Source organism: Drosophila ananassae, chromosome XL, assembly GCF_017639315.1.
Source record: "Drosophila ananassae strain 14024-0371.13 chromosome XL, ASM1763931v2, whole genome shotgun sequence".
NCBI classification, from domain to species: Eukaryota; Metazoa; Arthropoda; class Insecta; order Diptera; family Drosophilidae; genus Drosophila; species Drosophila ananassae.
Genome location: NC_057931.1, coordinates 13596271 through 13621956, shown reverse-complemented (window position 1 = coordinate 13621956; position 25686 = coordinate 13596271). Strand labels below are relative to the sequence as shown.

The 25686-nt window shown below is 39.4% G+C and overlaps 1 protein-coding gene across 1 annotated transcript; it reads right to left on the bottom strand.

Moving 5' to 3' along the window:
* Positions 1–20116: 20116 nt before the first annotated feature.
* Positions 20117–22464, bottom strand: LOC6503150 (innexin inx6). The gene is made up of 2 exons (XM_001963490.4): positions 21590–22464; positions 20117–20920 (listed from the first exon to the last, which is right to left on the bottom strand). Exons 1-2 carry the CDS (start codon positions 22262–22264, stop codon positions 20183–20185), a joined length of 1413 nt encoding a protein of 470 aa, XP_001963526.1. The 5' UTR covers positions 22265–22464; the 3' UTR covers positions 20117–20182.
* Between the last annotated feature and the right edge of the window lie 3222 nt (positions 22465–25686).

Sequence of the window (25686 nt, the reverse complement as noted above, 5' to 3'; positions counted from 1 at the left end):
TTTCCTGAGTGTACCCCCCTTGGGATGCCTCTTCCGTAGGCTCGCTCCTCCATCGCTGCTAATCCACAATGGCCAACATTTTAAATACAAATTGTAGCGCTGTTGCTGCTGGTGTTGGTGTTGGTGTTGCTGTTGGTGTTGCACCTTGCCCCCCACATGCCCCACCCCTTTGTCTCCGCCAAATGACTTGCAATTTTTGCACACCCCAACACCCCTACACCCATACATACATGTGGCCATACACTCGAGGTGGGATAGGTTCGTTCTTTTTAGTCTATTGGCAACTGATTAGCATTTAAATTAAAATGTCGCAAAGTGGCCTTAACAAAATGTTCCGCTCTTTGTGTGCAACGTGGCAGCCCCTTCTCCTCCCTCCCCCCTTTCAGAAAGACATGTGTGTGTTAGTGTGTGTGTGTGTGTGTTGGCCATGCCATTGCAGTTTATTGTCTCTGTGTGGGGGGTTTGGGGGACAGTGTTACCTGTTTATGCCGAGATTGGCCCATTCCTTTGTGACACGAACATTAAATGGCGGAATGGAAAGTTGCGATTTGTCATTATCCTGGTCCGAGAGCTTATCCTGATTGTCGTCCTTGGGCGGGTCTCAGATGGCAGTGGAATAGAGGACCCCTTTATGATTCAAATTTGTTTGAGTTTTTACTAAAAAAAACCTCTTTAGTCATGTCCTACGACTGACTGCCCACCACCATTCATCACAATTATCCCGATTATTGGCCCATTTTTCACTTTGACATCCTTAATACTTGCCACAAAATGGCGGCACATCATCTCCATTATTTCGATGGCACTTCAAAGAGTGAAACAGCATTCCAGCTTAATTATGACAATTAATTGTTTTTGAATGAATAATGTTAATTGATTTGTTTCCGTCTTTGTATGCACAATATAGATAACTCGCATTTGTCGGTATGCGGTTTTCCCATATCCCCTATGTACCACAAATGTATATATATAAATACATATATATCTGTATAATAAAATACATACTTTGTGCATTCATGGCATATTATAACAATAATACATAATGCCAAGTAATCACTGCTTCTTACCAAATCCTTTATCCTTTATGCGCTTCTCGGTCGTCGGTCGCCGGCTCCCCGCAATTCACAAATTAATTAGGCCAATTTGTTGTTTGTTCCGAGAGACAGAAAGACTCTGGCCACAAAACAATAATTCCCCACAACAAAGGTGACTTAGGAGCGTGTTTTTGCAGCAAGAAGCCAAATCCCTTTGGCTGCAAGACCGGCTTATGATACCAGCTTCTCGAGAAGGAAATGGGTATACCCTATTTTCGGGAATTTTATTTTTATCTAGACAAGTTTTATACATAAATTAAGGAACTTATTTTCTTATATTTTTATTAAAAAATTATAAACTTTCTAACAAGTAAGTAAAGTAAAGTTTCTAACAAGTATTAAGGAGTTTTGAGAGACGTACCGAGTATCGTATATATCATATATATATATTTTCCATATATGTATATTTTATTTTTTAGTTTTTTGAGTAAAAATGTCTAAAGTTTTCCGCCAAGAATTAAGTATTTTTGAGAGACGTATTAAGTATCGTATGGTATCTTTTTATGGTTGTGATACCCGGTTTTTGGAATGGGAAAGAGTATATCTTAATTATTTCCGTTCCTATGTATCCTATATCCTATATGTATTCTATATATCATAATATATATTTTATTTTATTATTATTAAGTATTTTTGAGAGTCGTACCGAGTGGCTAGTAAATGGTCATATAAGGTTTTTGAGATTGATATGGGACTTTTTTTCATAAAAAAGTCCATGTTTAAAGACATTGAAGAAATTTTATTCTAAAGAAAAATACCCCAAACTGTGGAAAAATAAATAAATAGTTTCCAGAATAATAATAAAAATGTTAATAAATATGAAGCTAAAGGAATTATAAGAAACTGTACCATTACTATTTATTTATGAGTAAAATAAAAGTATACAAGTTCTAAAAACAGGTTTAAACGTTTAAATTAGAAACCTACCTTTAAGATCCAATAATAACAAGCTTCAGATTAGGCTTTTATTTCTTTAAAAAATCGGCATATTTCTTATCCCTTTATGAGAACATGACCCTGAACCCCTATTATCTAGCCCGTAATTTGAATCCGGTGATTTTTTTGTCGTTTTTGCCAAAAATTGATTCATTTCATTGACATTGATCGAGTCCTTTTCTCACTTACGGTGTCTCGACTTTTGGCCATTTTTCATGGTCAGTAATTGTTCGACGTCGGCTGGGAATGTCTTTGTCCCCAGACCTGGCCTGCGCTCCAACCACCACCCACCACCCACGATATCCTTGACAGTAGCCCCTTTAGTCCTATCTAGCCCCTCCAGTCCCACCCCTGAGCCGGGCCCTATGCATATATATGCGCTACTTAGGGCAGGAGTGTGTGTCATCTATGCTCACGTATCAATAAGTGCTCCAGACGTGGACTGAATTTTTTATTAGAGTTTGTGTATGCACAATAGTGAATATGTCCCCAGTCCAGGACCAGCCGCAGGACCAATATATATCCATATAAGGGTGGCGGGGGCGACAGTGGGGCGTGTAGGTGGATGGCCCAAGATGAGGGCGTTGTGGGCGAGGTTGCGAAATTGCCTGTGAAATATTTTCTATATAAACACATCAAGACGATAGGGACATATGACAATTATGGTCATCACAATAAATGTCAGACTGTGAGGAAAAATAAAATAATTTATAAATCACAAGTGGATATTAAATATTTAATAAATACTCAAGGCTATGACCTTAAGTTCTTTACAAAAGCAATTAAATAAATTTAAATATTTACATTTTTCGAGAAGTGAAATAAAAGCTGGCAACCCTGGACCCTGTTCAGCAAAACATTTGTAGTTGGCAACTCTGGCCATTGTTTAATTTGTCCTAACTTTTAAAGACATTTTTTAAAGATATCTGTAATTGAGTTTAATAATTATAATTGACTTTCAGTTTAAGCAACTTTCTATCGGGAAGAAAACTTTTAGAAGCCAAAAAGTCGAAATTAAGACACCATATTTTTGACCAGGGTTGCCTTCTATGTCCTATGTACCTATTTTGCAGTTTTTGTTCTATAAATAGTTTTGGTCTAATTTAAAATTAAAATTATAATAGGTAAAAAATAAAATAATAATTTAAAAAAAAATTTAAAAAAACGGGGGCTGTAGAGTAAGTTTTGCTTCTGGCATATGAATTTATATGTCATATGAATGAAAAAAATATGAAACCTAATTTCTTCACCTCCAGTGTATGACTAACAGTCTAAAGGAAAAAAGTGCTTTTCAGTGGCTCTCCTTTGTTATCGGGGCGCTTAGCTGTAGGCGTGGCAGCACGCCCTCCAAGGACATTTGGTCGAGATGGAATCAAATCAGTTGCAAACTTAACCAGCCATGGCTAAGGATATGACCCGCAAGGAGCGTCAGTTGCAGGAGCAGGAGGAGGCCAATACCCCTCATACCGCCCACCCCTCCCTCATGGACAATTGGCCGTAATGCGAGGAACGGCATTTTAAAACTAATCCAGGACGACAGTCCTGGCAAAAGGATTAGCTTTGAACTCGGCGAAAGTGTCCTGCCTCTCAGCCGGGACATGGGCGTATGCGGAAAGGCATTTTTGGGGATTTAATTATGCTTATGAGGGGCTAAGTTTTCTAAGAAATTTATGGAAGGAGAGAGTTATTGAGATTTAAGATTTTCAAGTAAATTGTTTATCTTAACACATAATTCTAAAGATCATAGATTGTTAGTAGGTTCTTTGGAAAAATCTTGTTTTCTGGGTCTATCCTGATTCTATGCTATTTTTATAATAATGTATTGTATTCTAAACAATCCTTAAAAAATGTCCATCAATTTATTTACAAAACAAAATTTATAAAGCCAATTAGCCTTAATGCTAATAATTAAAAAATCCTAGAATCTTAATAAACAAAAAAAAGGATTGGAAATTGTATTGATTCTAAAAGCTTTGGTAGAAACTATATAGAATATAATTAAAGAATGATAGAGATATATATTATAGAATTAAAATTACATGATAGAATTACTAAAATAAATTCAAAAACTACTTTTCTTGATTTCTTTAATTACTTACTCTAAAATTCTATTCTAAACACTCTAAAATCCTGTCAAAAATTAACAATCAAGATAATTTATATTAAAGACTTTTATTTTGGGGTTTTAAGGTTAGAATTAGTCCTTGATGGGTAGTAACGTCTATCCTTAAAGGTAAAATTGAATTACAAATCAATGCGAGGACATACTCATAAATATTTTCCGAGAAAATCTAAATATGTTACGGGGCAGGGTATGGACGGAGTCAGTCGCCTGAAAATCTCATGCAAAATACATGCGAGAGAGACAAAAACTGGAGGAACAGGGAAAGGGAGAAACGGACAAGCGGACAACAGGACATGCGGATAGAGGACCTCAGGATACATTCTCTGGCTTACTTATTAACTGGCCTTAGGTCTCCTCCGAGCCCACCTACACTTGGCTCTTTACCAGGCATTGTTTCCGTGTCCGTCTGTCAGATTTACTTTACTTTGGGCCATAATTTGATGTATTGTACAATATGGAACGCAATTTAAATATGTGCGCAATTACGTAAAATGTTTGCCATCCGGCCCGGCCCCTCAGTCTTGAAATGGACACACACCTATAGACACACACCCATACGAGTAGAAACACATGTATAGCTTCTATCCGTGTCGGAATATCCGGTTGCACCCAAACCGCATTCCCCTCTCCGGGTTTTTCAGATTTCAGATTTTCGGGCGGGCTCTGTAGAGGGGAGAGATGGGGGACTCTGGTACTCCCCAGATCCTGCCCCCCAGATCCCGCCCCCCAATAGATTCATGCTTTGTGCCATGGTTGACCAAAACGATTCCGACCATTCGGACGTTGCAGATGATTGAGGCAGGTGCCAACTAATCAAAAATGCTAGCAATTATAATTGATTAAAACGGTCCACACGATGATCATCCTGCCGATGATGATGATAGCCATCGGCTGGAAATGGACATGTGGATGGGGGATGGTCCGGTGGTCCGATGGGGCATCAATCCGATGAGGGCGTTGAAACATCCGAGTTTTCGGGCACAAATTTCAGCCAGTTTCTGGTTAAACGTTTTCGGCCACCCCATCCAGGCTCCCATTTTCAGTTCAATGGCTTCCGATATTTGTGAGTACATGGCCAATAAATATTTAAGCCTGCTTATAAAGGCCATCATTTAAGTTTTTAATTAAGGCTTCAGGGGAAAGGCCTTGGGCTGCCAATAATTTGCTAATATTTGGATGCTATTTATATTATATTTAGACACTATTACTATTTATAAATAATACTATTTATATTTGGCTTGCCATGTTCTTATTTTTCATTTCTCATTGTTTATTATTTTAAAATAATGTAGTTTGTAACTGTTTTTTAAAGAATCTTTGCAGAAAACATGTTTAACAAAGTAATTGTAAAAAAATCAAAGAATGTCGATAATTGTACGGATTTGGCTGTAAATATTAAAATAATATTATGATAAAAAATATTAAAATAAAAAGCTCACATCCGAGAGTTGCAAGTCTTTTACTTGCAAAGCATATATTTATTTACTTAACCATTTATTTTACTTAACCATAATGGAAGAGCCTATTTTAAGGAAAAGCTATAGTTTCCCGACTATTGACTATACCTAGCAGTCTTCTCTTGCATTTCAGCCCTTCCTTGTTAGGGGAATTCCAGTTAAACAAGCCTTGTTTTAATTATTAAAACCTAACAGGCAGCTTGAGCAAGTTGTAAATTAGAGGAATTAAAAAATATACACGGGCACTGTTCTACATAAATTATTTTTAATTTTAACTATGATTATGTTTTAACATTTGTTAAACATATCCCAGCGGGGTACCCTTTCTTTAAACCAGCCTTTCGAACTTTTAAACTATAAAATGTGTAAAATGAGCCTATAAACTAAAAGAACAGGCTACAGCTCTACCTCTGACGTCCCTGTACAGAAGCAGAATACAAGGTCTCTTTAAAAAAAATAACTAATAATAGTTAAAAATAGGTCTCTTCAATATTTGGTCGAGTTTAGTGTTCTAGGAATACTTTTTTCAAAACATTTTCTGAACTGGCTCAACAAAAAAATGCCTTTTTCGGTATAAGAAGTATTAGCCCACCGGTAGAGTTCTCGGCTGATATGTGAAGCTTGCTGGATTCGATTCGAGCTCGATAATTCCACAATTTTTGCTATTTTAATAAATTTGTATTATTAAGCCCAGATGGGGGAGAGTTCGACTCCTACCAGATTTAATAAAAATCAATAAAATGTAATAAAATAGTTACAGTTTAATAAAAAAAATTTTAAATACTTAAATGAAAAATATGAAAACATTAAGAAATATAAATGAAAAATATATATAATTTTTTTATAATTTGAGAAATTATATGGATTTATTTATGTATTTTTTGTGATTCCGAGAACAATTTTGACGCTTAAATCAAAAATTTTAATATTTAAAATCGATTTTCAGGGAAAAAAAATTCTTATTTAATTACTTACGTACTAATATTACGAATTTTTATTCATGAATTAAGTAAACTTGGCTTAACTATGCAATTTCTGATTTTTCTCTGAGTGTATATAAAAATATCCTCCTCTACTTGGAGTATCTGGTATAACAAGCTATACCATATCTATGGCTATATCTTAACCTTTGATTTCAAAAGCCTGGAGTAGCTGGAGGCAATTAAACTGAAATCTTAAAAGAAGGTTGATGAAAAGTATTGGGATATCCGTTCTGAAAGTGGCAATATTATTTATAGTTCCGCTTGTCCATTTCCTGCCGCTCCCTGTGATCAATGGTCATTCAAAATGTTGTGCATCCGCCTCCGTATCCGCAAAAATGCCGTGGAATCAATTTTGCAGCAAATTTTCAATATATGCAACCCGCGTGTGGCAGATGGCGGGTGGTACTTGCCCCCGTCATCGCTTCTCCTCCTCTCCCTGCCGCAGAGCTAGCTCTGTGGTTATGGTCGCTTTTAAAGGACCAAACTTGGACCACACACGAAAACCCGAAAATGTAATTGAAAAATGATTTTGTTGCATACATGTCTCACATAGGCGTCGTCCCCGTCTATGAAGGACACACAGGCAGGACAGGCCCAGGACATGGGGGACAGGCGGCACTGGCAGGACATGCAGGACATGCAGGATGGGAGCTTTGCATTTGATGCTGATGCGCTTGGCTTTTTGTTCCTGTGGCGGCGATTTTCGGCAATTTCGTGGCCAGGATGTAAAAATTTTTAATTAATTCGTCGAAACAGAAACGTTACGGCATGGTACGATATTAACTTGGAAACGAAGCAACAGCAAGGATAGGCCCCGGCCTATCCTGGCCGTCCTTGAGCTATTCCAATTAGCATATAAATGGCATTGTCAACGGGCAGGAATTGGGGCCAGGCCTTACCGCCTTACCGCCTTACCCCTATTTCAAATATGTTGTGTTTGCTTATTGATTTAGCATTAATTGTTAATTGTTAATAACCGAAGAGCGACCGCAGTGGGGACCGCACAGTTTAACGCACCTGACAAACCGCAACGCACTCGACACCAGGCAGGATGTTGGGGATGGGGCGGCGGAGAGGTCCTGGCGGAGGAACAGCTGCCGCCAAGAGGAGAGCATCAAGCGGCCGCCACATAAATAATTTCAAATCTTCTAATTTACAAGCAATATGCCGGAAATACTAAAGGGAATGGGTTGAAATGCTTATTAAAATATTAAAAAATATTTTTTATTCTAAGATATTATATTAAAAGATCAAACGATATAGGGAAAGTATTTTCTTTATGTTTAAATTAAGGATATATGAGTTATATAATATATAAGATGTTTAAGATACTTAAGATGTACAAGATATATGAGATCTATAAGATATACTAACTTGCCCTAATATTTTAGCCCCGACTGTGCATACCCCTCACGGCTTCCCTTGATTATTGGCCATAAGCTTTGGCTCGGAGACCTCGGTGCTGGGATCGCTTTCTGTATCCTGTGTAGCGTATCCTGTGTCCTGCCTAAACACGAAACTCAATTAACTTGTTAATTTATTTGCAATTTTCTTTGTTGGTCCTTCGCCGAGTGAAAAAACAACAACGCGGGGGGCGGTAACCAAAGTGACGACTCGCCTGGAAGGAAGTGGAAGTGGCCCAGGTGAGGACATCTAATTGCTGAACGGCGAGGGGGAGGGGGATGGGGAGTGGAGTCTGAAAAGGGCCAACGGGCAACGGCCAACAAGGATCTTTAACAATTTTGATTATAAGCCGAAAGTTTCACAAACGGATGGTCTAAAAACAGGGCATTAATTTGATACATTTCTGGATAAGAGGGGTGAAATGGTTGCAAATTAAAAAATATGAGCAAAGAGTTGCAAATTATAATTATCCTTATTCGAGAGACCCAAAAAGTATGCTACAATGAACGGGAAAGTGACCAAATTCCCGTTCATTGTTAACTATTACGATTTCTAATCAATTTACGCTTTAAAAGTGACACAATGAAATTCATTAGGCTCTCAAATCTGGCTTAATAATGGATTAAATTGAATTTGTTTGCAAATAATAAACAGTTTCCCGCAAACCCCAATATGTATGCTACATATTCGGCAGCGACAAAACACATCGCTTCGGTGGCTTTTTACAATTTTAATCAACTTTGGCTTCCAGATAGCAGGCTCAGTCAATAAACTGCATCGCTTTCTTCTCCATTTAATTATTTTTTTGTTCACTTCAGATAGATTGCCGTTTGCCATGGCGGTCTGCTGTTCAAACTGTTATCATCTCCGGTGCAAACAAGTGAATTGCATCAAGATGTAAATAAAATGCACTAATCAAAATGACGGCAGACGGCATGGGGGGAACGAGGGGGGGAGTTGCTTGGGGGCAAATACCAGCAGGCATAACAAAAACTTTAACAAACTTACAAAAGTTAAACAATCCGGCAACGCGATGGTGATGGAGACTGGAGAGTGGAGAGTGCGAGAGGCAGGGAAACTGAGAGATGATGACGATGATTGCGAAACTCTTCTTCTTCCGCTGGTTAAGCTTTTGTCTGTCTACCAACAGGTAGAACTAACAACAACAACAAGTGGATAAAGTGGAGAGCGGAGAGGCAGAGAGGCAGAGTGCTAGGAGGCTGGGTCGACAACGCAAATGGCGGCAATTACATGCAGCTACAACATCAACAATAACAACAACAGCAACGAAAGTAGCCTAGCCACAGCCGGAGAGCCTGCGAGCGGGAGAGAGAGCGGGCAAAAGTAAACATCACTTTGTCTGAGGCGGCAGAGAAAGAGAGAGAGAGAGAGAGCAAGAGCGGTAGACGCGGCGTGGGTAAAGCGTAAAATAAACAAAGTTAATTTTAATTAAAAACCGCAGGAAACCGAAAAAACAACAAAATGCTAAATAAAATGGGCGTGAATGGAGGCGAGTCAGCGAAGCCGATGACGATGGCGATGACGATAGCAATGACGTTACCAACAACATAGAAGGAGAGGAGGCAGGGGCTTCTTGCATATGCAAGCGAGAAAACTAGCTAAGGAAGAACAAGGGAGCCCAGCAGAAGGAGGGACGGAGAGCAGCAGCTAAATGTAGGCTCATGTCTTCCCACTTTCACGCCCACACAATCCACAAGCCACCAATGGATAACTGTAACTGTAACTGTAACAAAGACACATGTAAACAATTCCGTTTGTCTTCGACGCTTTTCCTTCCTGGTTTTAATTATGTATACAAAGCGAAAACTTTACCCGCACTTTCCCACCCCCTCCCCCGCCACCTTCCTTATTCCTTATGTCACTCCTTCCCGAAAAGACACAAGTCTCAACATTGCAAGTGAGCAACGGTAAACGATTTTTAACCAATCACAATACCCGCCTCTCCAGGAAGTCTCTCTTATTCAAAAAAAACTCTACTAAGCTCGATCTCTCCACTTGAGCTTTAATGTGAGAGCTTTTTCTGTCTCCAATGATCATAAGCTCAGATCCATTCTTTACGTTTATTTCATACTTTTTATACCCTTGCAGAGGGTATTATAATTTTGGTCAAAAGTGTGCAACGCAGTGAAGGAGACATCTCCGACCCTATAAAGTATATATATTCTTGCTCAGGATCACCTCCTGAGTCGATATAAGCATGTCCGTCTGTCCGTCTGTCCGTCTGTCCGTCTGTCTGTCTGTCCGTCTGTCTGTCTGTCCGTCTGTCTGTCTGTTTCTACGCAAACTAGTCTCTCAGTTTTAAAGCTATCGAGTTGAAACTTTGCACACACCCTTCTTTCCTTTGCAGGTAGTACATAAGTCGGAACGGCCGGGATCGGTCGACTATATCCTATAGCTGCCATATAACTGATTGATCGGAAATGGCATAACTTCGTTGTTTTTCAAGTTAGAAGGTTGGGACTTTCTATGGATTCTTATTTGGTCCAACTTATACGATCTGCCAAATTTCATAAAGATCGGTCGACTATATCCTATAGCTGCCATATAACTGATTGATCGGAAATGGCATAACTTCGTTGTTTTTCAAGTTAGAAGGATGGGATTTTCAATGTATGCTTCTTTGGTCAAAATAATTCGATATGCCAAATTTCATAAGGATCGGCCGACTATATACGATCCGCTGTATATCTAATAATATAGATGCGTGGCGCCACCTATCGGACTGCGACTGAACTGCAAGGGTATATAAACTTCGGCTCCGCCCGAAGTTAGCTTTCCTTTCTTGTTTTTCAATATTTTTCTTATAAATAAAGTTCAGATATTCTTATATCCATAGATAATAGGTTGGTTTTTAAAAAGAAACAAACAGAGAGAAGAACAAGTCCAGTACCGGGTATCAGTAAGTCCAATACTTCCATTCTTAACACTGAAGCTTTAAACCTTTCAGTAACCTATTCTTTAATTATACCCTTGCAGAGGGTATTATAATTTTGGTCAAAAGTGTGCAACGCAGTGAAGGAGACATCTCCGACCCTATAAAGTATATATATTCTTGATCAGGATCACCTCCTGAGTCGATATGAGCATGTCCGTCTGTCCGTCTGTCCGTCTGTACGTCTGTCTGTTTCTACGCAAACTAGTCTCTCAGTTTTAAAGCTATCGAGTTGAAACTTTGCACACACCCTTCTTTCCTTTGCAGGCAGTATATAAGTCGGAACGGCCGGGATCGGTCGACTATATCCTATAGCTGTCATATAACTGATTGATCGGAAATGCCATAACTTTGGTGTTTTTTAAGTTAGAGGGTTGGAAGTTTCTACACATGTTATATTTGACCAACATATCTTATGTACAAAATTTCGTAAGGATCGGCCGACTATATCCTATAGCTGTCATAGAACGATCGAAATTGGCATAACTTTGGTGTTTTTTAAGTTAGAAAGATGGGATTTGGTAGAGATTCTATTTTGGGAAAAACAATCTGATTTGTCGAATTTCATAAGGATCGGCCAACTATATCCTATAGCTGCCATATAACTGATTGATCGGAAATGCTATAACTTCGTTGTTTTTCAAGTTAGAAGGATGGGACTTTCTGTGCATTCTAATTTGGGCCAACTTATATGATCTGCTAAATGTCATCAGGATCGGCCGTCTATATCCTATAGCTGTCATATAACTGATTGATCGGAAATGCTATAACTTCGTTGTTTTTCAAGTTAGAAGGATGGGAGTTTCAATGGATTCCTCTTTTGGCAAAATAATTCGATTTTCCAAGTTTCATAAGGATCGGCCAACTATATACGATCCGCTATATATCTAATAATATAAGATGCGTGGCGCCACCTAGCGGACTGCGACTCAACTGCAAGGGTATATAAACTTCGGCTCCGCCCGAAGTTAGCTTTCCTTTCTTGTTTTTCAATATTTTTCTTATAAATAAAGTTCAGATATTCTTATATCCATAGATAATAGGTTGGTTTTTAAAAAGAAACAAACAGAGAGAAGAACAAGTCCAGTACCGGGTATCAGTAAGTCCAATACTTCCATTCTTAACACTGAAGCTTTAAACCTTTCAGTAACCTATTCTTTAATTATACCCTTGCAGAGGGTATTATAATTTTGGTCAAAAGTGTGCAACGCAGTGAAGGAGACATCTCCGACCCTATAAAGTATATATATTCTTGATCAGGATCACCTCCTGAGTCGATATGAGCATGTCCGTCTGTCCGTCTGTCCGTCTGTACGTCTGTCTGTTTCTACGCAAACTAGTCTCTCAGTTTTAAAGCTATCGAGTTGAAACTTTGCACACACCCTTCTTTCCTTTGCAGGCAGTATATAAGTCGGAACGGCCGGGATCGGTCGACTATATCCTATAGCTGTCATATAACTGATTGATCGGAAATGCCATAACTTTGGTGTTTTTTAAGTTAGAGGGTTGGAAGTTTCTACACATGTTATATTTGACCAACATATCTTATGTACAAAATTTCGTAAGGATCGGCCGACTATATCCTATAGCTGTCATAGAACGATCGAAATTGGCATAACTTTGGTGTTTTTTAAGTTAGAAAGATGGGATTTGGTAGAGATTCTATTTTGGGAAAAACAATCTGATTTGTCGAATTTCATAAGGATCGGCCAACTATATCCTATAGCTGCCATATAACTGATTGATCGGAAATGCTATAACTTCGTTGTTTTTCAAGTTAGAAGGATGGGACTTTCTGTGCATTCTAATTTGGGCCAACTTATATGATCTGCTAAATGTCATCAGGATCGGCCGTCTATATCCTATAGCTGTCATATAACTGATTGATCGGAAATGCTATAACTTCGTTGTTTTTCAAGTTAGAAGGATGGGAGTTTCAATGGATTCCTCTTTTGGCAAAATAATTCGATTTTCCAAGTTTCATAAGGATCGGCCAACTATATACGATCCGCTATATATCTAATAATATAAGATGCGTGGCGCCACCTAGCGGACTGCGACTCAACTGCAAGGGTATATAAACTTCGGCTCCGCCCGAAGTTAGCTTTCCTTTCTTGTTTTATTTTGTATTTTAAAGATTGTATTTAAAAGACGTATCTTAAAATATTGTAATTTAAAGATTGAAATTGATTTTAGACTGAGTACCCAGAGTACTCCTAGAAATATTCAAGAAACACCTGCCTACTATTATAATAGTTTCTTGAGTTTTTCTCGAAAACCTAAAGAACCCTGAAACCATGCGAGAAAATTCATTAACTTTACTAAAATCTCCCATAAACTTAAAAAAGAAAATTTTGTTTTTCTGCAAGCTCCAATAAAAAAATCAAACGAAACGAAGAGCATTTCGGAGTACTTTTTAACATGATTTTCAGACTTTCTAGGAACAAACTTCCCACACAGCCCCAGAAGTAGGCTCTTGGCTCAACGTTCTACCAGTCAGAGGGAGTTCCCTTCACAAAGCATCAGTCCCTGTAACGAGCAGCATCATTCCGAAATAGCTCCTAAATAATAACAGGTTTTAACTGAAAATATTCCAAAACACAAAATGCCTAATATGAGAGGCAAGCAGAGTCCCAGCACTCCGCATCAACCTCGCCCGGCAGTTAAGACTGCGTCGGAGGAAGGTGAGAGTCTATCGGGAACCGAGGAGTCTCCTAAGAAATGTGGATCACCTCAGAGGGTCATAACCACCTTGTGCCTGCCCAGTAAGGGCGAAGGCGATGGACGAGCCACTCTCGAAGAGTGGGCTGCCAGTGGCGCACTCGTTAAGCCCGAATCCGCGTTTGGATCAATGGGTTTCGGGACACTGGAGTACGGCAGCCAATTCCCGATGCAGCAAACCGGCCTGGTCAAGTTCGGGCACTACAGAGGCAGGGGCTTCCGCTCAGTGCCGTACGGGCCCATGCCAAGTGATCGGGATGCCCAGCCCCAAGGTGGTTCTGGGAAGCACGTCTTGATGAACAACAACCGCTCCCCTTGGCTGGTGTCCAAGAATGTCGACAATGACAAGGAGATCCTCAAAATAAAGGAGTACAGGATAAGCAACCAGGGTTCCTCAAAGCCCAGACGTACTTCCACCAACAGAAAGGTGCCAAGTGGATCGATCCAGCACGACGATTATGAGGAGCTCTTGGCGACGCAGATGAATTCCATGCATCTTCACGAGGAGTTTTGGGGATTAGGCACCGAACCCAATGGCTCTCCCCCTCTGATATTCCCAGCTGGGACCACCATTCCGGAGAAACTCGGACTGCGCCCCGGCGATGACCCTGAGAAGCTGAAGGAGGTGTTCCACCGAGTGTACGAGTTCCTCAACCCAGAAGTGGCCCTTTGGCAGAGGGCCCTCCAAGTGGTTGAAACCCTGATTGCCGAAAACGATACAGCGGCGTCGGACAAGAAGCTGGAGGGCGGCCTGCTCCTGAGGGTGTCCAAGCGACCAGCCTATTCGGTTCTATTTCGCCTGGAGTACAACCCTGCGGCGAAGAAGAAGGAGCTGAGCTTGATTGAGACCAAAGCCTCCATAGAGAACAAGATTAGGAGTCTGCACACCTCTCTAGAAACAGATCACGATGACAAGAAGAGTGAGAGGTTCTGTCTTCCTCCCGTTTCTTCCGGAAATGGCTCTGTGCCGGAGGTAGCCTGGTAGTTCCAGGCTGTGGCCCGTTAGAGGAAACTGACACCAGCGACACCGAGACACCAAAGGACGATAAGCGCAAAGAAGATTTTTTCTTCGAAGCAAATATACAGTTCTGAAGGAGATCCAAGAACTTCCAAACTACAGAAATGTCCGTACATTAAGGAGGAATGATGCGAGCAATGTTCAAATTGTTTTTATTTTCAAATTAGTTTTTATTTTTTGGCTCTAGTATGTAACTTTTATTTAATTTTGGAAACATTTTCTAAATTCTGTACCATCATTTCCAAAGCCAAATAAATGTTTTTGTTGCCATAGTTTTTAAGTTGCGATAGTTTTTGGGTGATTCTACAGGTTTTTAAATTGTGCAATCATGTTACCGGATATTCTACACTTCTTTAAATTTTAAGTGGTCCTTATCCCAATTTTTCGAGTCCCTGTCAAAGTGCCAGATAGATGCTTGCCAGAAATAGTCATTTTTGTATCTTTATCTAAACAAGAAACTATAATACATTTTTAAATCCAGATCCCAATTTTTGATTTTTTCTACTATACGGTACCTGGTTCTGTTCGCTTAATCTACAGGCCTCTTTTCTCTATACGGGTTATAGGTCTTGTTATATTTGCAAAAATGTCTTTCTAGAAAAGTTCCCAAATGATTGAGCTCCCGTCCGCCTGCCGAGCTCCTAAAATAGTCGGATTTCATCGATAACTCTGACCATCAGAACTGGATCGGCTGGAACTGGTTGGTCAGGCTGTGCTCTTTAAATTAAATTTACAAATAAATCAAAACATTAACAACACACATTAGTTTAGGCATCGGGCAATGCCACTAAAAGGTACCAATCTCGATCCAATGTTGGAGGTTTGTCATATAATCGATGGTTCAACTCATGATTTATAGTCGTTAGTACTCTACTTTTTAATTATTAGCAGTACTACTAATTACTACTACTACTCTTTAATTACTATAGAATATATATTATGTTATAAGTTATGTATAATACTAAGTAAAGAATAAATTAGTTAAATTGCTGTACGTTTTTTAATTCAACCAGAACACTCCTCTCTCGAGTGAATAATGATCTTGGGAGTTTAGATCGTGGGTGAACTCGGATTTATTCTCATCCCTGGGCAAGGATTTATTATTTATCTACTTAGTTTGGTGAGACACCTGAAACACCTGTGGCGAGTCAACCGACATAGTTTATGTTTACAATTTATGAATAGCAACGAATAAATACTTCGGCCATTGTATCTGCATACCATCCCGCCATGCTGAAAGACAACTCGATACCAGAAGCTTCACTCAAAATCACATCACCTCCACATTCACGACACAAAATCATAGCCAGATAGTTGTACGGTGGAAACAATACAACTAGTAATATAGTTTATCTTTAGCAAATACTAAAAGTGAAGAACCAACGGGGTTATATCGTATCGCTCGATTAGTTCCTGGCCCGACATATAAGGAGCAGTAGTAAGCAAATATAGATATTTTTTATCGAAAGTGTCGATTATCATAAGCTCTGTGTAAAAATTCAACAACTCTATGGCCACGTGCTTTTAAGTTACAATTTTTTAAGTGGTACAACCTTTGGGTTTTTTCACAATATGGAAAGAAAGGAGTTTCGTGTCCTGATTAAGCACTGTTGTTTGATCGGAAAAAATACAGTAGAAGCAAAAACTTGGCTTGATAAACATTACCCAGATCATTACCCAGATGGTACGTGGTCGTATGTGGACACCGAAGACGCTGAACGCAGTGGTCGCCCAAAAACTGCAGTTACGCCAGAAAATGTGGCAAAAATCCGAAAAATGGTATTAGACGATCGCAAATTGAAATTAAAGGAGATAGCTGATGCCTCAAAGATATCGGAAGGCAGTGTGTTTACGATATGACATGAAAATTTGGATATGAGAAAGCTCTGCTCAAAGTGGGTGCCGCGATTGCTAACACCGGACCAAAAGCAACAACGCATCTGGAAAAAGGTATACCAATAAACAGCGAATTTTATATAAAACTGCTGGATCGACTGGAGCGCGGTATCAAGGATAAACGTCCACATATGGCAAAGAAGTGGCCACATATGGCCACTGTTTCATCAGGATAATGCACCGTGCCACAAGTCTATTGCAACAATGGTGAAATTGAGTGAATTGAGGTTCAAACTTCTGCCGCATCCACCCTATTCTCCAGATATGGCCCCCAGGGTGAATAGTGACTACTGGCATTTTTCAGATCTCAAAAAGCACCTCCAAGGCAAGAGATATCGATCAAATGAGGTGGTGATTGTCGATACTCAGACCTATTTTGAGGGTAAAAGTTCATCTTTCTACAAAAATGGCATAGAAAGGTTGGAGAAGCGCTGGACTGAGTGTTTAGCCGTAGATGGAAACTATATTGATGAATAAAAAAAATTTTCAAAAAAAAAGTGTTTTTCCTTGTTAGGCCGGGAACTTATTGAGCGGTTTGATACTTATGTGGAGCAGTAATTTTCCAAACTGACATGCTTATACCGGCTCCGGAGGTGATGATCGAGAATAAAGCCACTATATAGGGTTTAAGATGTCTCATTCACAATTTTTTTTCATATTTAAACTATAATACCCCTGCAAGGTGTAAGTTTGATAATTCCAGGCTGGAATTTCCAGAATTATTTAAATCGGAATAAGGTATAAACTGCCAACTTTTGAATAAAGCCAGTCCTATCCCACAAGCGCCGACCTGAGCGCCCTTTAGCTGTGTGGTGGTGTCAACTTGCATACAGATAAATTCTTAGCCACGATCCATAGAATCGGAGGAGCACTATTATAGCACCATCATATTCATAACATAATCATGAACTCTGGAAACTTAAACCAACAAGAACCTTTATTTGGCATAGAAATGATGGTACAGAATTTAGAAAATGTTTCCAAAATTAAATAAAAGTTACGTACTAGAGCCAAAAAATAAAAACTAATTTGAAAATAAAAACAATTTGAACATTGCTCGCATCATTCCTCCTTAATTTACGGACATTTCTGTAGTTTGGAAGTTCTTGTATCTCCTTTAGAACTGTATATTTGCTTCGAAGAAAAAATCTTCTTTGCGCTTATCGTCCTTTGGTGTCTCGGTGTCGCTGGTGTCAGTTTCCTATAGCGGGCTACAGCCTGCTAGTTCCACCTCCGGCACAGAGCCATTTCCGGAAGAAGCGAGAGGAAGGAAGGACCTCTCACTCTTCTTGTCATCGTGATCTGTTTCTAGAGAGGTGTGCAGACTCCTAATCTTGTTCTCTATGGTCGCTCTGGTCTCAATCAAGCTCAGCTCCTTCTTCTTCGCCGCAGGGTTGTACTCCAGGCGAAATAGAACCGAATAGGCTGGTCGCTTGGACACCCTCAGGAGCAGGCCGCCCTCCAGCTTCTTGTCCGACGCCACCGTATCGTTTTCGGCAATCAGGGTTTCAACCACTTGGAGAGCCCTCTGCCAAAGGGCCACTTCTGGGTTGAGGAACTCGTACACTCGGTGGAACACCTCCTTCAGCTTCTCAGGGTCATCACCGGGGCGCAGTCCGAGTTTCTCCGGAATGGTGGTCCCAGCTGGGAATATCAGAGGGGGAGAGCCATTGGGTTCGGTGCCTAATCCCCAAAACTCCTCGTGAAGATGCATGGAATTCATCTGCGTCGCCAAGAGCTCCTCATAATCGTCGTGCTGGATCGATCCACTTGGCACCTTTCTGTTGGTGGAAGTACGTCTGGGCTTTGAGGAACCCTGGTTGCTTATCCTGTACTCCTTTATTTTGAGGATCTCCTTGTCATTGTCGACATTCTTGGACACCAGCCAAGGGAAGCGATTGTTGTTCATCAAGACGTGCTTCCCAGAACCACCTTGGGGCTGGGCATCCCGATCACTTGGCATGGGCCCGTACGGCACTGGGCGGTAGCCCCTGCCCCTGTAGTGCCCGAACTTGACCAGGCCGGTTTGCTGCATCGGGAATTGGCTGCCGTACTCCAGTGTCCCGAAACCCATTGATCCAAACGGGGATTCGGGCTTAACGAGTGCGCCACTGGCAGCCCACTCTTCGAGAGTGGCTCGTCCGTCGCCTTCGCCCTTACTGGGCAGGCACAAGGTGGTTATGACCCTCTGAGATGATCCACATTTCTTAGGAGACTCCTCGGTTCCCGATAGACTCTCACCTTCCTCCGACGCAGTCTTAATTGCCGGGCGAGGTTGATGCGGAGTGCTGGGACTCTGCTTGCCTCTCATATTAGGCATTTTGTGTTTTGGAATATTTTCAGTTAAAACCTGTTATTATTTAGGAGCTATTTCGGAATGATGCTGCTCTTTACAGGGACTGATGCTATGTGAAGGGAACTCCCTCTGACTGGTAGAACGTTGAGCCAAGAGCCTACTTCTGGGGCTTTGTGGGAAGTTTGTTCCTAGAAAGTCTGAAAATCATTTAAAAAAGTACTCCGAAATGCTCTTCGTTTCGTTTGATTTTTTTATTGGAGCTTGCAGAAAAACTAAATTTTCTTTTGTAAGTTTATGGGAGATTTTAGTAAAGTTAATGAATTTTCTCGCATGGTTTCAAGGTTCTTTAGGTTTTCGAGAAAAACTTAAGAAACTATTATAATAGTAGGCAGGTGATATTCCTAGGACTACTGAGTCTTTTGATTTTTAGTTTTTTGTATCGTGGCGAAAATCTCAGTCTAAAATCTTATTTCAATTGCTAAAATATAAGGGTCAATAACCATTTAGGTTAAAATAAAGGTATTTTTCATTATTTTTTTTTTTAAATATTAAAGCAATTATCGTGAAACTGCGGATGTATTTTAAGGTAGTATAAAAGATATTACACAAATTCTTTCATAAAAAACTTTTCGTTTACCCAATGGCGGACTTATGTGCCTTAGCGTCTCAATCTTTGAGTACCCCTGAAATGGAAATGCTAGAGCTTCTTGTCACAAATAAAAAAGAAATTTAATTTTTTTAACAAGTTTGTCTTCTATGTATTTGAAGACAAAACCTGAAAGAAATGATGGCATAAATTGTTGATAATGTTTTTAACAAAATGTAATGCCTCACAAGTGAGATTTTATCTCGTACCACTAAAAAATAACAAAATAATATTTTTTGTACGTTTTTACAATGTTTTTGTAGGTTTAAATGTAAGAGAATTCAATACTGAAGAGAATAAGCTTTGATGCACTCCGATATGTTGCATAGGTTTCAATAAATCGTAAATCGTAAAAAAGCAAAAAAAAAATTAAAAAATTAAAAGTTGAGAAAAAGCAGTTTAAAGTTTTCAATATGAAAACAAGGAAGGTAAGCTAACTTCTGACGGAGCCGAAGTTGATAATCCCTTGCAGTTAGGTAGCCGCTTATATTATTATATTATTAGTTGATCCTTTGGCAGCTATATAGTCGACCGATTCCGGCTGTTACGACTTGTAAGAATAGAAATAATCTATATTCCAAAAAACAAACTTCATTTATTAAAAAAATATTTAAAAAACAAATATGAAACAACCCAAAAGAAGTGAGCCGGGCTTAGGCCTCACTCTCGTGGAAGAATCGATCCATACTGATGATCTCGTCGTTGGGAGCCATCAGGTTCAGGGTCGGAGCCGTGGGCAGGAGCCCCTCCTGAAGTCGATTGCTGACCGTTCCGATGGAATGATGGTCGTTGGCCAGGGGATCGTTGCCGATGGTGCTGCGATTATTGCTGGGAGTCCGCTCCGCCTTGGCCTGGGAGTTGGGTGGGGGGTTCGCCGGGCGGCGTTCCAGGGAGCGGGACTGCTTGTGCTCGGTGTAGAGCTGTTCCAGGAGCTCCCTGAACAGCGAGGGATTCACGTTGATGCTGACGCACATAAGGACGAACCAGTCGCCGTAGCCTGCGCTGGAAAGGACCTCACGCACATGCGACTTGGGCATGCCCCTCAAATGTGTCCGGAGCAACTGCAGCCGCAGTTCGGAGCAACAGAACAAAACCAAACGATAAACAATATTAATTCCAGCCAACATGGCAATAAACAGAAACCAAATGTACAGTACGGCGAATATTTTCTCGTTCAGAATATTCAATGGCAGGACACACAGGATGTCGAGAACGTTCGGAGTGCCACTCGGTCCGTAAATGAACATTTCACACTTGGCCACTTTGGGAAAAACCCGGGATGTCATCAGATTCCACAGGTTCCAGTCGTAAACTGGTATGGCAGCCAAAGCGTGGATGTACTTCCGCCAGAAGCCATTGAAAACCACATCCATTAACCAGAAGTTGAGGATCTGCAAGGAAAGTAAATATTAGCAATTATTCATGGGAATATGGTAGCACTGTAACTGTGTTTCAGTGTTATATGTTGCGTTGGTAACACTGTAAATATAAATTTGTTATGTGGGTGAAGTCGATTGATTTTTTGAATACAATTTACACTCATTCACTTCAATTTACACTCAATTTACACTTTTATTTTTGTAAGATTCAGGTAATTTTCGAAAAAGAAGCCACAAGCTTTTTTTTGTGAATTTTATGCTAGTATTCATGGGAATATGGTAGCACTGTAACTGTGTTTCAGTGTTAAACGTGGCGTTGGTAACACTGTGAATATAAATTTGTTATGTGGGTGAAGTCAATCCTATTATGAATATATTTGAACTTATTAAGGAGTTTTAAAAAATATAAAATAAAGAAAGTATATAAAATATAAATTAATATAAAAAATAAAATAGAGTAATAAAATAAATATAGGACTTCAATAAGTGGGAGCTAACACTAGCCATAGAACACATATGTACCTTTGATACAAAATAATACTAAATAACTGCCTAAAACTAGTATTTGTAGTAAAATTCAAGTAATTTTCGAAAAACCCTTTTTTGGACTAAAAACTATGCTACGATAGAATTAAAATCAAAATATGTCAAAAATAAAGGTTTAAAAAATAAAAAACTTACACTGATTAGCAAATTGAGGAGCTCACAGAAGGCATACTTAAGCGAATAGCAGCAATGTATCGGAGAAAACGGGGCCCGGAAATACTTGGTCAGCATCTGGAGCCTCGTGCGGTAGGTGTCCTCCAGGATGAGGGCGTCGCCCACCTCGCAGCACAGCTGCTCCATCCTTTGACCTTCCCAGACTTTCCACAAATACGATGGAAAGTAGAACAATAGGGATTGGAAGAGGAGGATCATGAAGACCCACTGGTAGTAGCGAAGGTACATCCGCTTGGTGACGCCTCTGGTCTCGGGGCCAACGCCCTCGGCAATGGATATCACCCGGGCATACTGCTCATTGTTGGCCACCAGAGCCCGGAGGCTGGTCAGGTTGAAGGCCTCGGCGGTGGCGTGGGAATAGGAGGATATGTCCCAAGTGCCGCTACTGTCGGCATCCGCATCCGTGGGCAGGATATAGGTGCCCATGGTCCAGCAGTAAGACTGCACGTACTCTATGTGCTTTTCAGAGCTGATGCAGAGGATCGGTTCTCCGAAATATTGCTTGGCTGACAACAGGAAGGTGCAAGTCAAGAGTATGACGATGGTGCACTTGGAGTGGAGGGTGAAAATGGGGTCGTAGATGCGCACAGTCTTCAGGCGAAGGTACTTGGAGAGGGGCTTTACGGCGGCGTACATGGTTCAAAATACTCTTAGAACGTCTAGAGGATAAGCCGCGACGTCCACACTTTCAGATCTTCAGGTTTCTTTGTAAGCAAAGTCACTTACTTCTGGATGTTCAGTTTCTTCGGCTTACTTTCTGTTTTTTCTTGCTTTGTAGAAATACAAGTGTCAGTTTTGACAGAGAGACTAAGCCATGGTTGTCACTTGAGTGAAAGGGTTGGCAGGTTTTGTCAAAAAAAACTTTGACTCTTTTCACATTAATAGTTTCTAGACTAATTTTAAAGATCCAAGTTTTTTTTACCAACTCTACAAATATTTTTTTGTAGTTAGTTTCACTTAAAAATCAATTTAAATTAGTTTTTATTTACAAAAAAATTAAAGACAACTAACGTTTTCTTTTGCAAACATTGTACTTTTGCAACACTATGCTTGATTCTGAAGCTGTACAATACTGTTTTTTTTTTACAGCACTAAGCACTAAATAATATTTAGCCTTTTACAGCACTATCAGAAGTCAAAAATCAAAGGAGGTATGTGTCACACTTTTTAAGATTCAGTTCAGTCCTCCCTTCCAAGCTGGGAGGTTGTTCTCATCTCATTACTTTTGGTCATATTATTTTTTTATTTTTATTTGAATTATTTTTTGTTAGTTGGACTTTACTTGTCCAGAACCTTGTGACTGCTGGTTATGTCTTTTTTCTTATTGTTGATTTCCTGAGCAACCAAAAACTTTCTTGTCCAGAACCTTGCGAAACATAATTGTACGTCTCAATTTCATTTAGTTCCAATGTGCTCCAAGATGGCCTCTGATTTTTTTCTTTAACTTTCCTCTTATATTTGGGACCTCTTTAAAATTTTGTCTGATACATTAAATTAGTTCATAAATGTTTCAATTGAAAAATCAACCTTATTTTATTTCTTACAAAAAATATTTTCTATTCCCTGGCGAAGGTGGCCCCGATTTTCATTTTTAATTTTTCCCTAAAATTTGTGTTCTATTTAAGATTATCATTTTTTATTTATATAAATCAACATGGGATCTTATCATAATAGATTTTTTTGAAATAAAGAAAAATGTTTAATTGGTACCAGACAAATGTTCTTAAATGTATACAGTATCCTTCCTTGAGAGGCGATCTTAATTCTAACAAGGCTCGAGGAAAGCGCATTTGTTTAACCCTGATTTTCAACTTATTTTTCTATATTTATAATTTTTAAAATATTTTTTATGATTAAAAAAAATACGTACATGAGACGAAATAGATTAAAATTTGATTGATTGTTATTAAAAGTTATATTTATTTATGGTAATTTGTGTTGCAGTAGAAAATCATAATTTTTTCTAGGAAGCTACTTGTAAAGCTTTGGCGTTTATCACCACAATTCAATGGAATTGTCTCTTGACAATGGAAGGCCCCTCGCTTCCAAGGAAGTTATTATTTCGGCAATTCTATTAAAATTAGATGTTATAAATTTAAAATCCCGATGTAGTTGAGGATTTCTAATCTGGTATTTGTTGCCCTGTGTATTTAAAAAAAAAAATTGGATGAATTGGATTGGATATTTGATGCTTTTGACCTGTTATGAAAATCAGTAGCAATGTGCTGCTGCAATTATAAAAAATTAGAATGATACCAAACTTTAAGACTAAATATCACCTTTTTTCACATATTTTACAAAATACACCATTTCCAATTACTTCGAAACTATTTTCGGGAAGGCTGTTAAACCATTTTCCCATTAAATTTTTTTTGGGAAAATTTATTTTTGGCATGGCTTGTTACGTTACTTAAATATCAGCTTGAACTCGTTTTTTAAAACCACAAGTTAACACGTAAATCACTTAGACCACAAAGATTGAAAATTTTATATATTTACGTTACGTGACCCACATGTTTTATTCCTGGTTTTTTAATATTTAAAAAGTAGATATACCTTTTTTTACGAAATTTAATTGCATATTTTTTGAATAATTTATGCATATTTATTGCATATATTTAGCATACTTTTAAAATGTATTTAAAATTCTAATATTTGAAAAATGTAATGTCTAAATACAAAATTTGGCATCAAATGGATAAAAAATAAGAAAACATGCGAATTCCGAGGTCTACTCATGATGTACTTGATTGGTTAAAAGGTATTATGGGACTCTCTTAGTTAGAATTTTCGAATCTATTCCACGACTAGGTGGGATTAATTTACCATTAAATACAACTGCTATCCAAACAGAACGGGGATCTTAATTTGAACTGATTACTACTATCAACTGGATAGTCTATGGCCATAGCCTCTAGTTTTTAATTCGTAGTTATTTCATTGAAAACTTGGCTTATGTTGTAAACAAATTAAATGTCTTTGGATCTGAAAATTTTTGTGCGTTTTCTATACAGTATACAGTTCTATACAGTTCTATATCAGTACACTGGGTCCTCTCCCTGACAAATAGCCAAATTCCAATGAAGCTGATCTTGGGAGTTCTAATCCTCCATAGAATCGGAGTAGCACTATTATAGAAACACTCATACTCATAAAATAATAAACTCTGAAAACTTAAACTAACAAGAACCTTTATTTGGTATAGAAATGATGGTACAGAATTTAGAAAATGTTTCCAAAATTAAATAAAAGTTACATACTAGAGCCAAAAAATAAAAACTAATTTGAAAATAAAAACAATTTGAACATTGCTCGCATCATTCCTCCTTAATTTACGGACATTTCTGTAGTTTGGAAATTCTTGGATCTCCTTTAGAACTGTATATTTGCTTCGAAGAAAAAATCTTCTTTGGGCTTATCGTCCTTTGGTGTCTCGGTGTCGCTGGTATCAGTTTCCTCTAACAGCCTGGTAGTTCCACCTCCGGCACAGAGCCATTTCCGGAAGAAACGGGAGGAAGACAGAACCTCTCACTCTTCTTGTCATCGTGATCTGTTTCTAGAGAGGTGTGCAGACTCCTAATCTTGTTCTCTATGGTCGCTCTGGTCTCAATCAAGCTCAGCTCCTTCTTCTTCGCCGCAGGGTTGTACTCCAGGCGAAATAGAACCGAATAGGCTGGTCGCTTGGACACCCTCAGGAGCAGGCCGCCCTCCAGCTTCTTGTCCGACGCCACCGTATCGTTTTCGGCAATCAGGGTTTCCACCACTTGGAGAGCCCTCTGCCAAAGGGCCACTTCTGGGTTGAGGAACTCGTACACTCGGTGGAACACCTCCTTCAGCTTCTCAGGGTCATCGCCGGGGCGCAGTCCGAGTTTCTCCGGAATGGTGGTCCCAGCTGGGAATATCAGAGGGGGAGAGCCATTGGGTTCGGTGCCTAATCCCCAAAACTCCTCGTGAAGATGCATGGAATTCATCTGCGTCGCCAAGAGCTCCTCATAATCGTCGTGCTGGATCGATCCACTTGGCACCTTTCTGTTGGTGGAAGTACGTCTGGGCTTTGA